Source organism: Bicyclus anynana, chromosome 23, assembly GCF_947172395.1.
Source record: "Bicyclus anynana chromosome 23, ilBicAnyn1.1, whole genome shotgun sequence".
Taxonomy (NCBI): domain Eukaryota; kingdom Metazoa; phylum Arthropoda; class Insecta; order Lepidoptera; family Nymphalidae; genus Bicyclus; species Bicyclus anynana.
This window is the reverse complement of record NC_069105.1, coordinates 607145-620964: the sequence shown is the minus strand read 5'-3', so window position 1 is coordinate 620964 and position 13820 is coordinate 607145. Positions and strand designations below refer to the sequence as shown.

General features: G+C 35.6%; 1 protein-coding gene across 2 annotated transcripts; it reads right to left on the bottom strand.

The window, feature by feature from the left end:
* Positions 1-923: 923 nt before the first annotated feature.
* LOC112053217 (protein tumorous imaginal discs, mitochondrial) lies at positions 924-13458 on the bottom strand. 2 transcript variants are annotated; one of them, XM_024092559.2, is made up of 10 exons: positions 13255-13457; positions 12864-13078; positions 12018-12248; positions 11263-11431; positions 10716-10810; positions 10234-10392; positions 9827-9898; positions 7318-7425; positions 6526-6631; positions 924-2110 (listed from the first exon to the last, which is right to left on the bottom strand). In XM_024092559.2, the coding sequence occupies exons 1-10, from the start codon at positions 13424-13426 to the stop codon at positions 1968-1970; spliced, it is 1470 nt and encodes a 489-aa protein (XP_023948327.2). In that variant the 5' UTR covers positions 13427-13457; the 3' UTR covers positions 924-1967. The 2 variants fall into 2 exon arrangements, with proteins under 2 accessions (XP_023948327.2, XP_023948326.2); XM_024092558.2 differs by lacking the exon at positions 924-2110 and adding an exon at positions 4396-5498 and having other exon boundaries at positions 13255-13458.
* Positions 13459-13820: the final 362 nt, after the last annotated feature.

The following is a 13820-nucleotide window of genomic DNA, read 5'->3' as shown; positions in this document are numbered from 1 at the left end:
AGACTCGTCTAGATAGGCCGAGTGTCACTGGGTAACTTAGTTCTTAAAAAATCAAAATGGCGGATTTTATGCGCTTTAATGTGCAAGCTCATAAAACTTTTGCTCAGCTTGGCATTGGTGACAAGAATTTTAACCGACTTCCAAAAAGGATCGTATCGTATTTACAGCGATATTTCCGTCATTTTAAACCATTTCTTTTTTGTTTGCATGAATATTCTTTCAGGTTAGTCCCATTTTTTTCATGTCAGGATCTGATAATGGCATCCTAGAGAAATCTAGGGGAACTATCGTATCGTAGGGACAATTAGTGCGTTTGTTCATTGTTTCATTATCTATTTTAAATCACTACAATTTCATGAAGGTATTTATCTTTTTTTTCATTTGTTCACGTAGTGTGGAGGTAATACCTGGATGGCATCACTTCAAGATCATTGACGTAGTATCAGCCTTAATTAAATCAACCAATTAAAAAAACACGCATTTTTATTTATCACTTCCCATTTTACTACAATTTACAAAGTATTTTATTTGTTTATATAAAAAAAGTTTATTTACAATCACAAAACTAAGTGGAAACACAAAGTTAGCAAATGTAATTAAAATGCTGGAGGCGGGCAGCCCTATCACATGTTTACGTACCGCGCGGCTGTAGGTATTTATTTCAAAAATACGGCCGAGTTATTATACTGCTTGTAATATCTTTACTGTGACGCCACTGCTAGTAAGCCCAATTAGATGAACTAGGGCATAAGTTCCCTAGTTCAGAAAGTAAATAATGAGAGTTGTTAGAAGTCTAAAATTCGATTCCCTTCCTTTGAAAATCATCTGTATAAACAGGTAATTTCGTAGGTAAGTTTACTGATAAAATAGTTTTTATAAATATATCGAGGTTGATGTATCAAAAAATAAATGAAACAAATATACATATTTGGAAATATTTATTTACCACTTCCTACCAACTAGTCAACGGCCTATGTACAGCATTTACTACAAAATGTAAAATAACAATAATTCAAATTATACAATGAAAATCATTGTCTCCAAAGATGTTAACCACCAGTTACCTAAGTCTACAGGTAATCTAATTCTAGGGTTTCTCAAAATTTCCAAGTGACAGCGAACCCCTTACTAACTCCCCTCAAAGAAAAAATCAATTTGACTATTGAAGAAAAAATAAGGTTTTTATTTGAATAAACACATAAAATACCTACCAAAAGTAATGTCTTTGTATTATTAATGTGTTGGGTGTGCTTGTTTCTTGTCGCAAATGCATTCAATGTTAGGAGTAATTTTGGACTATTTTAACCTTAATTTTGACCTTTCGCGTACCCCACATTGAGAAACCCTGATTTAATCTTTGCACAACTAATCCATATCACAGTATTGTAAAAATAAAAAAAAACGTCTACGAAGAAATAAGACAGATTAAAATAAAATAAACTGAAAACTGGTTTTAATGTATTTGGAATATTTTCTATTAAATATTTCGCTTTGCAGAATATCAATGCATAGCAAATCTATTAATGTTACCGTTTAGCAATCATACCGTTGGAAACATCGTGTATACACTTAGCCAACAGCTCATAGAACTCGAGCAGTAATGAATTTTCAGCCTCCTACGCCCTGAACCATACATTTATATGTTTCTAATTCCTAAACTCACCAAGTTAAAACCATTGATTTGGGCTCATTTCTTTTAACTACAACTCTGATAATAATGTAGGACATTTAATTGTATATTTTAAAATGTATTTTTTCCTAGGCCTATCTACACTGCATATAGATAAATTATATATCGCTCAATCGAGTTTGGGAACATTTGTTATAACTAAAACTCCGACGTTGTTAGAACATTACTTAAAGTATATTTTTTTTCCTAGTCCTATCTACTCTGCGTATACATATTATAGTATATTATGTTTCCCAACTGTATGATTGTTAAACTGTAGAGATTTAGTAACATATGTTTATCCCTTGCTGCGTTTAGATTCCTTCAAATCGTCGTCCTCCGGAGCATCTGTAGTGGCGCCCTCTATATTCTTCTTCTCCTTGAGCGCCTCCTTCACGGCGTCCACTAAATTCTGAGGCTCTGATATCGAAACTTTTTTACCTGTACCAAAGAATATTTCTCTATATTAAATATGAATATCTAGGCTATTTCGGTATGATGTTTGGTGCATAGACTAACTCTGATAACCCACCGTCCCCACAGATAGAGAAAGACAAATGTCGACTAGTAGCGGCGAAATCGAAAATATCGCTCGTTCGTTGCGATGGGACTATAATGTAAAACTAGTGTAATTTATAAAAAAATGCTAAATATTATTTTTGGAAATTACCTAGGTACATTCCTGTAGTAATATGTAAGGTAAGTAAGTCTAATATAATAGGTAAGTTTTCAAAATGCAGTAAGTAACGTTAAGACCTTTAAAACGGGTAAAAAAATTAGGATAACACTTAGGAATAAACTGTTTCTAATTTTAGAAAAATACATAATGTCAAACATTACCTACCTCCGTTATAGGACGCGATTTAGGTATCAGGTAGATTGCAATTGTAAAAATATCTATCGGGGCGAGGGCCAATATACCCAGATTGTCTAACTTTCTGTTGGGAATTTGTTGGAAGTATTTCAAACCTCAATACATTTACAGTCCGACCTTTGCTCAAATAAAGTACACAAATAACAAATTGCCTTATCTTCGAGCTACTACCGCGAATTTGTCGGAAGAAAGAAATTCTTAATACTTCATAGCCCAACCAATCTATAAATTCCATGACCCTGAGCCACAGATTAGGCACACTGAAGAATAAATAAATTATTTTTATTATTAATAATGCTATCAAAAATAAAACAAAAACCATAGATGAAACACTAAAAATTAGAAGACTCAATGGGTAGTGCACATGATACGAGGTCACGAATAAGAAAGTGCGTAGGCAAAAAAGAAGTAGACCGCAGAAGAGATGGGATGATGATATCAGAGAAGTAGCTGGAGTGATGTGGAATAGAGTGGCTTATACCTATCAGAATAGAAACTATAGGACTGAATTTGTCTATTGGCAAACGGGTCAACAGAAAATAAGCAAGTTGCAAATACTACAATAAGTTTTATGTTCATATAATGATTTATTTATTTTGCTATCATCCGCGAAAATTCGGCGAACCCATGCGACAACGTCACCCAGGTCCGACAAAATACTCTCTACGTACGTTTCACCCCGAAACCGGAGCATCCTCAGCAGATGTTAACTCTACAACGTGCAATTGCTAAGACAGTCTTTGCAATTGCACGTTGTAGAGGATGATTGCGGATGATAGCAAAATAAATAAATCATTATATAATCATGATGAACTTCCGCAAAGTAACGCCTGCTTCTATCCAAGTTTTATGTTCGTTTTAAAATAATGTTGTTAGGTTAAGTTGATCCGTTAAAGGCAATAATTATTATTATTTATATAAGCTACAGTATACTCGTAGATTAAACACCGCACCAACGAGTCAGTATATTATATTATGTATTTTTCTAAAATATAAAAATATCCTCCATTCTAGTACACAAACAAACAAAAATACGTGCATTTGACGCTCTTGTAACTATCAAGTTAGTTACGAGTAAATTACATTTAATATAACTTTGTATTTTTCTCGTGTTCGTCGCATAACTTCAAGACAATAACTTACGTTGCGTGCAAAACTCACATTATTCATAACTCTTGCAACTTACAAAAGTGCTTCTTTCTTTATATTTTGTTACCTACAAGAGCAAAATTTATAGTTAGTAAGTTACTTTAAACCATCAATACTAGAAATGGCAGACTCCGTCAGCAAATCTATAAATGGCATAACTTTCGAAGCCTATCTTATGTCAATAGTCGAAATTCGAGTTTGAACCTTAAGGTCCTATTTGCCAAAGACCACATCTCTTTAACATAAAAGTTAAAGAGATGTGGTCTCTGCCCTGCTTCTCCATTTATCTGTGCGAAATTTCATACTTCTCCTTCCGTGTATTTAACGCTAGCAAGCTACTTTCCATACTTACTTTCATTTACGAGATAGAGAACTATGAATGAATTTTTTGGAAATTTCATCTTTAGGGTCGGAAGAAGGAACTTTGAAAGTGTTTTTAGAGGTAGAGAAGCCGTGAGCTTCTATTAGTCTTTAAATAGTTATTTAAAATAATAAAGTACAATTTACTATAGATTTTCAACAAAATCTGTCAGGTTTTATAAGTTGTAATTCAAAATTACTTTTCTAACATTATCAATAAGTCTGTACTGTACTTTTTGAGTACTTAATTTTTGTAATTCTTCAACTGTAGACATTTACTTTAGGCTATAGCATGATGGCGTAAAAGGATTTATAAAGGTATATCAAATAAAACAACAGTAAATTAGTCAAAATTCCCATATATTACTGAAAATTATTTACATTTCAACAATTTCATAAATACTGAGTACATCCATCATACTATATCCTTACGGATTTACTAACAACCTTTTGTATATTTAAATTATACATTATGCATTCTAACTACCTATTTACAATAACAAAGCGAATACCACTGTATATTAAAAAAATAGCGATATATCTTGAATATTTAAAGACGAAAAAATTAAGATCCCCTCAACTTTTCTACATTCTACAATGTTCGTGTACGACCTTAGCATACGCTACGCCGTAGACAGAGGAGTAAATAGACAGATAGAACATTCATTGTATTCTTTTAAAAAAAAATATTCATGGATTCTGTATGAAACAACACAAGGCGATTCGATATTCGATGGCATAACACGTGTCGTTTTTAGATACGAGTTTAAACGAATTTGACAGTTGTCAATAACTAATTAACAGAATTTGATACTTATTAACTACATTAAAAAAATATAAAATAAAAGTAGTTTGAGCACAAAATCACAGCCTCGACTTGTAGCAAATAATAAAGCAACAAATTAGCTTACAATAGTGTTGTGATGCCAAAATTGATCTTTTGACTTACAGCATCGTGCCAATCACTTGTCTAATTAATTCTCTGTCTACGCGTTAGACCCCATTAAAGTAATATTCTCTATGATGTTTAAGAACACCGACACGAAATCTTCAACTACAGTTCATAAATTTACTAAAAGTGGTGTTAAGTTATTTTGAAAATATTAGCCAATTACGCCTCATACAATTCAGGGTTTTGTTCTTTTTGTTTTCGTATCGTGTCTCTATATCCCAGAGGCAGGTCTATTTGATTTATACCCTGCTCAGTTCTATCGTGCTCTTCAAAATATTGCTGCATGCCAGTTCTATCATAAACATCATTAGAAGCGATAATCATAAATAGTATTATGGTGGAAAAGAAGCCTACGAGGAATGTACTTCGATTCCTCTCGAAAGCATCAATCAAGCTATCTAGAAACATCCACGTTGGCTTTTCTCTAGCGTTCGGTTCGCGATTTGCCTCATGAACAGTTTCGGACTCTTTTGGGCTATCGCTTTTTTGGGTTGCTGCAAAATTTGACAAAAAAAATCAATTAAAGTTTACAAAATGCTCAATGTTTTTGGATATTAACATTGATTTTTAGCAAATTTTTCAAGGTACTTTACGTTCTCATAATAAGGTCGCCTACAAAGTATGTATTAAGTACTAAAATGTAAAGAGTTTAACAGCAGATATGGTGTTTGAAAGAGCAATAGTAGTATCATCTGCTTGTGAGACTTTCTTATCAAAGAACAACTACAACTTTCATCCCCTAGGGAATGGATTTTCAAAAATCCTTCCTTAATGCTTAAGTAAAGAAATTTTGTAATGTATGCATATATTCCTGGTGATAGTAATTCAGATTATTCATTATAATATGCTGTCAGTCAGTAATGAGAAACACTTATCTATTTTACTATGTATTATTTCATACCCTTCTGTTAATAGTGACAAGTTTGATATCAGATATGGTGTTTTAAAGAGCAAGAGTTGGTAGTATCATCTGCTTGTGAGACTTTTGTATCAAAGGACAACTACAACTTTCATCTCCTATCTTAAGGGTTGAATTTTCAAAAATCCTTCCTTAGCGTATATTATAAGGAAATTTTGTAATGTATGCATATTTTCCTGGTGATAGTAATTCAGACTATTCGTTATATATCGTCAGTCAGTAATGCGAAACACTTATCTATATTACTATGTACGACTACGTTTTATTATTTCATACCCTTCTGTTAATAGTGACATTACATAATGTAATTAACAGTAATGTAATTAACAGAAGGAATAAGAAAGGAATACTTTAAAAAGTTGATGAACGAAGAGAATGATGATCGCGAATTAGAGGATATATCAATTAATGTGGCAGTGGTAAAAGAGGTGAGTATAGATGAAGTAAAAATGGCAGTGCAGAGCATGAAAAGTGGTGGTTTCTGTGAAAATGGACGAATGGAAAAGATTGACATATTTTTCTGACCACACTTAAATGGGATAAGGGTAAAAGGATGATGATAATGTTAATAGTGACGTATATAAACTTCTAGTTTCTCTTACCGTCTCTATCGTATGAAACTCCGTGTATTTGCCCGGGCGTGTCTTCCTCCAACTCTGCATACGCGTAGATGAGGGCCTTCTGCTTCGCGCTTAGTGACTTTGGTACCTAGAAAGGCGATAAATGCTATTTTTAACTAACTTCTATAAAGATGCTCTTCCATACTACTCTGTACATAATAATAATCCTACTAATATTATATACCTAAGGGCGAACTAAGTCGCGGACGTCCGCTAGTTATATTATAAATGCAAAAGTATATATGTCTGAACCGATTTAGACGAATTTTGGTATAGTGATAAATGGTACTTTGAAATAGAACATAATTTTAGAATAGGGTGAAACATGGCTAAAAAAACATATGTATTTTTTAAAAAATTTTAGGTTTGGTAGTTTCGGAGAAAAGGGGCGAGAATGGTCTAATTTCTTGACAATCTTAAAAACTATTTATTTCAAAATTACAAAAAAATATATTTACGATCCTCTTACTGAGCTCGTTTGTTTGATGTATCACACGATGCAATTAAAAAAAGTTTTTTTTTTAATTTTCATCTTGCCCTCCAGAAGTGACCTTTATATTCAAAAAAAATTATATTTCTGAGGTTTTTCAGAAATCTTTACGTAGAAAGCTAAATGTATTTTTTTCAAAATTTTAGGTTTGGTAGTTTCGGAGAAAAGGCTTAATGTCTATTTTTTTGAATATCTTGAAAACTATCCATTTCAAATCCCCTAATTGGCTCCCCTAGTAATTGGGTTGTTATCAAATAACCCATGTGTATATGTGAACCTAGTACCTGTATCTTGACGTGAACATAATGGTCACCATAGCCGTGCTGGCTGACTCGCTTCATACCCTTCCGCGATAGACGGATCGTTGTATGGGATGACGTGCCTGGGACAATCTGAAACAAAAGTCACGTCAACATTATCTGACTCTGCACTATAGAGTAGGCTAGAAAGAGATCTCATTCTCTGACTCTGCCCTATTGTGTCGAGAAAGAGGAGATCTAAAGGTGCTGATAGACTTAAGCATTCACTTGTGACAGAACATCGAGCATTTGCCGTTTTTATATTAGGGATGATGACAGTTTTTTAAATTGTATATAAATTAGGAGTAAGCTAATAAATAAATAAATAAATATACTTAAACAATACACATCACTATATAGCCGCAAAGTAAGCATACAGAGTAGCTTGTGTTATGGGCGCTAAGATAGTTGATATTATAATATTAATATACAATTACTAGCGGACGCCCGCGACTTCGTCTGCGTAAATTTCGATGTCAACTTTACTACTACTCCTACCCTACCCTACCCCTACCCTACCCCTACCCTACCACTACCCCAACCCTACCCTACCCAACCCCTACATCTACCATACCCCTACCCTACCCTACCCCTACCCCAACCTTACCCCTACCCTACCCCAAACCTACCCCTACCCTACCCCTACCTTACCTACACCCTACCCCCATCTTACCCCTACCCCCATCCAACCCCTACCCCCATCCTACCCCTACCCTCCCCGTACCCTATCCCTTTCCTACCCCTATCCCACCCGTACCCCTATGTCACGTCTATCCTACCCCTACCCTACCACTTCCCTATCCTACCCGTACCTCTACCCTACCGCTACCCTACCTATACCCCTACCCTACCAATACCCTAAACCCGGCCCTAAACCTACCCTACCCCTTCACTACCCCTACGCGTCCCTACCCGTAGCCTACCTTACCCTGTAACTTCTATATCTTACTCATACCCTTAGCAAAATCGGTCCAGTCTTTCGAGAGTGGTGGTATGACCAAGAGAAATAGGAGGTAATCTCTGGATCTACTGGACCGATTTGGAAAATTGTTTTACCAATAGAAAGCTACGTTATTTGCGAGTGTCATAGGCTATGTTTGATCCCCATATTCACACGGAAACGGGAACTACGTAAATGAAAGCGCCGGGCGTCATATAGCGGAATTACTGCGTCTTTTAGAAATTTTGTATTATCTCCGAAACTATTTAAGTAATTAACATACTGTAAAGGGCAAATCTTATCTCCATAATATCCTTGTGATTATTAAATAATTTATTTTAATAAGGATTAAAGTTTAGTTGTATAAATAATGACGTAAACCTAAGTATATAAAATTAATAATTTTTAAAACACAAAAGGTACTATATCTGCTAATATATAGAAGATAGATATATGGCGTCGCGGACTTTTTTGTAGAACTTTTAAAGATACATAAAGTCTCCATACATTAATTTCAATTTTACACAATGGTTAAGGCAGCGCATGCGAATAAGTCTGTTTAAAAGGTTTTTAGTCCGACCTGTATGACAAAAACTGTGATAACTCGGCTAATATATATGATACCAATATAAAATATAGCCTATAGCACTCCCCGATAATGTAGCATTCTACAGGTGAAAGAATTTTTAAAATCTGACCAGTAGTTCCGAAGATTACCCCATTTAAAAAATGTGACAAACTTACAAACTTACAAACTTTACCTCTTTATAATATTAGTATAGATATACTACATATAAATACTTATATAATGTATAAATACACACAGACACTGGAAAACACCCATGCTCATCACACAAATATTTTCCAGTTGTGGGAATCGAACCCACGGCCGTGGATGCAGAAAGCAGGGTCACTATCCACTGCGCCACGCGGCCGTCGCCGGCCGTTAATAGTAAAGCAATTACTAATATCTTTGTTATTTGTGCGTTTATGTTTATAGTTCATTTACTGAAAAATATCACGTTTAATGTAAGGAAGGTAGAACTATGAATTTTCATCTAATTTCGATAAAAGATTTTTAATGGATTTTGAAATTTTATAATCTTGTTAATTTTGCAAATATACAGACAATCTTTGCTTTTTATGTATAAATTAGTTAAAGTAACATGTGAATACTGCTATTGAAGTATAATATGTGTAATTAAACGGGATCCCGCTTTCTTACTGGACTACGGATCTAGTTTCTAGTGACAAAGCCGAATGGCACAATTCGACCGGATCGGTTTTTAGCAGGATCCCGCATGCAGGATACACATTCGCCAACAAACTGGATCCTACAGAAAACGGGATCCTGCTAAAAACTGGACTGCCAATGAAAGGGGCATGAGGATGCGATAACGCCGTCGCTACCACAAGTTATAGCCATTACCATTGAAACTACTGGCACATGAGGTTTAATCCCTATGCCTCAAGTTGACAGAAGTGAATAAAAGAAGTAGAATGTGTTCCTAGCTTTGGGTTGAGAGGATTTTATTATTATTTAACATAACAAACCTGTATTGTGTGGTCTTCATACAAGCCCTGTATTCTCACAGTGCCACCCAGTAATGCTTGAGATATCGAGATCTGAAAAAGACATAATATAGATAAATATCCTTGTTAAAGACAAAGCTCCGAGTTTATATGTTTACAAGTCGATGCCTCATCATTTCAAAAAAATAAAAATTGAAATTGAGAATTGAAACCTGCAAACCTGAGAATTTTCTGAATTCTCTACAATGTAAAGTCTGCCACTCTGCATTGGGAAAGTGTGGTGGACTATTGGCCTAATCCCCCTGTTTGAGAGAAGACCCATGCTCAACAGTGAGCCGAAAAATGGGTTGCTAATGATGATTCTCACAGGAACAAGAAGTACGCGAATGAAACCTCATGGCGTATGATAGTATAACAAAAATACATACTGTGCAATCAGTGTGGACGTCCGGTCCGTCACGTTTGAAGTAACTTGAGCTCTCAACCTTGAAGGTGACGAAGACTTCGGTGTTCCCGACCGACATGCGCACTGTCTGGCCATCCTCCACACCTGCTGGAACTGGAACTGTCACTTTTTTGCGTTGAACCTAACAAAACGAAGGCAGTTAAGAGTTAAACATTTAAAGACGTTTATGCATTTGGTAATTGTAACGACTCTCGTCCTTACTATAAGAGAAGCTAAACACTGGCACATCTCTACACTGGTAAGGCAAGCAGACCGCACACGACCACTCAGGTCGAACGACGGTGACAGACTGACTCATTGCCCCCACTACCAATATATATGAGATAGTGTATGTAGATTTTAAATCTGTAGTGTAGTGTAGATCACTACTGTAGTGTTTGTGTATATCTATTTAATATACACAAACACTACAGTAGTGATTTATTTGGTATAATTTGTACTTACCGACTGTCCTTTTCCTTCACACTCAGCACATGGAAATTTAATAAGCATTCTTGTTCCATGGCAGTGCCTACAGGTGGATCGCATCACAAATGGACCTGCAATTTCAAATAATTTTGTCTATACTAATACTGCCCTATAGTCTGGCAAGTACATTGATGACACTCCCATGATATGCGGGCGACAACGAGAAAGACTGCGCGGGTGTGAAATCGTGCGTGCGGAGTAGTGAGGTGCGTCAGTCGTGGGGTTTTCATTCATCACTACACGCCCTCTGTCCTGCTCCCGCATCGGGAGTGTTACGAACGAAGTTACCAAGCTGTACTAATATTATAAAGACCAGAGTATAATAAAACTTAAGCTTGAAGCCCTATGCCTCAGTGTGAGTCGCAGGATAAGGCACATATAAATATTCCTAGCATATCCAGTGAAGAATTGCTTTGTTAGAAGTAATAGTTTCCCAGATGGGCCTTTTTGGTTGTTCTGTAACTGTTACTATACCAAAAAATTATCTTGTCTTTCATGATGTAAATATATATGATAAGCAAACCTCTAGAGAAAGTCTCCATGCCAGAGCCATTGCAATAGGTACACTTGATAGACTTGGTGCCGGGCTCACACCTAGACCCTAAGCATTTGGTGCAAGTGTCCACAATGTTTATATTGACGTCCTTGTTCACACCGCGAGCTGCTTCTGTGAATCGCAGATTCACTATGACCTGCAAAATTACCGTTTATCAATATTTTAATATGTGAATTGAAGACATTGCTACCCATTTATTATATATTATACTATTTATATGAGAGTTATCCTGATCGCAAAATATAAAATATCTGCATAGTGTCTGCTACAAGTAAATTTAACCACCTGTATAATAATAATAGACAGCATTAGTTTAGTTTTTCCAGACAATGGTAGTTTATTTTTCTGGTTAGACTATAATTATGTACATCTAATTATAATTAATTGATTATGAAACACGTCTAATACTCACGTGATATAAAGTCCCGACTAGTTTCGAACTCATACAGCGCCCTTAGTCACGAACTCATGACTAAGGGCCCATGCTCATGACAATATAGAAAGCTAGAACTAATATTTTAAAGAGGAAAGATTTGACTGTTTGTCTACATTGAATAGGCTGAAAAACTACTGGCCTGAGTTTTAGTTATTTCAGCATCAGAATCCCCTATTATCCCAAATGATCATAAAGCCATATTTGATCTCCATATTCCCCCCACAGTAATGGGTACTATAGGGGTGAAACCGCTGGGCATCTGATGGTTCAATAATTCAATACTCACTTCTTGAGAAGCACCAAAACCAAACTGGCTTTCAGCAAAATCACTGAACGACTCGCTCTTGAACCCAGCATCACCAAATATCTTACGGAACAGTTCCTCAGGGTCTATGGTGGACTTGTATTGCCATTGGTGTGTGAAGCCTTCGTTACCTCCCGGGCCACCCATGCCCATGTTATCAGAAGTTGTGCCGTATGTGTCATACTGTTTACGTTTGTTTTCATCTGACAGGATCTACAAAATAAGAAAAAACTAGACAATAATAGCCTAATGATGGCTATTATAGTCTATATATTGTCATAATCATTATCATTAACAGCTCATATTCGGTCCACTGTTGAGCATGAGTCTCTTTTCAGAATGAGGGGTTAGGCCTTAGTCCACCACGCTGGCCCGATGAGCAATGTCAAATGTCAGATGGCAAACTTAGCATATGTAGAAAATTCTCAGATATGCAGGTTTCCTCACAATGCTTTTTCTTCACTGTTTGAGACACGTGATATTTAATTTCTTAAAATGCACATAACTGAAAAGTTAAAGGTGCTTGGTCCGGACCAGATTCAAACCTACATCCTGCGAATTGAAGGCAGAGATCACTCTGTCAATATCCACTGGGCTATCACATCTCAATCACAATGATAGTACTTTTTTTTTCTTAGTGGTTATTTGATGTCTATAAACTGATTTTTTGTTGTTAGATGTTTATAGTAAAGGCTACTTCATAATGGAATACAAAAAGACAAAAATAATATTTTGAATATAGTAAAAACTCAGTAGCTGAAACTTGATTCTATAAATTGCTAATAGTACAGGATACTTACAAAATTAAAATTGGATATTCAGTCTTACCTCATACGCTTCAGAAACCTCTTGGAACTTTTTGGAAGCTTCTGGATCAGATTTATTTGCATCAGGATGATACTTCTTAGCTAATTGGTAGTATGCTTTCTTAATATCTTTGGTAGAAGCGTTCTTCGAAACGCCGAGTACTTTATAATAATCAATTCTAGTGTATAAACTATTCGTAGTGTGAAAATATCGATGTCTCGGCCCATCTACGATATCTACAAAACATTTAAGGTTATGTGGTAAAATATAAACACTGGACTTGATTTAATGATAGTCAAGAATAACTTGAAGTACTATTACAGCGAAAATGGTAAGCAAATGCAGTATCAAAGGTAGTTACGAAGTTTTTGAGCGAAATGATGTAATGATAGCATGTAAATTGAAAACTTACACTTGAAATTTTTACGACCCAACGCCGCGAAAGAGACTGCTGGGGTCCCTAACAAATGGCTGCAATTACATCTGTGGACAAACCGGCACGAGGTTTTGGATATATTACTAGTAAATACGGCACATAAAGCTTTTGGATTTAAAAATCCAATAATACTCCGGGTAGGAGCCATGTTGAAAGAGAACCCCAAATGACAAATGTCAAAGTGACATATCGAAAAGGCGACCACGATGACAGATGGAGTGTTGCCAAAAACCACAAAATAAATCCTACCATAACATGCAAATTCTATATTTCAAGAAAACTATGAACTCTTTTGAAGCTTTGCCTGCTTACAAGTTGTTCTTAACAGTTGCTCTGTTCCGGGTTTTGATTTAAATACTGAATGCCTTTTTGCAAATAATGCATTACGTTGACACAGTGAGCGATGATATTTTTTTCTGTGTACCGCGTGGTGTCCATGGCAGCATGGCACATCCTGGGTAACGTTTTATCAAGATGAAAAAAACACAAAACAGACAATAGATACCTACTGACCACCAACAAATCGACCAAATCCACCGAAA

Coding starts and splice junctions, on each gene's coding strand:
- LOC112053217 (XM_024092558.2), bottom strand. CDS start 13,426: ATGGCTCCTACCCGGAGTATTATTGGATTTTTAAATCCAAAAGCTTTA. Junction 11,432..12,017: donor GTTTTGGTGCTTCTCAAGAA/GTGAGTATTGAA, acceptor GTAATTTTGCAG/GTCATAGTGAATCTGCGATT. Junction 10,393..10,715: donor GTGAAGGAAAAGGACAGTCG/GTAAGTACAAAT, acceptor TCGTTTTGTTAG/GTTCAACGCAAAAAAGTGAC.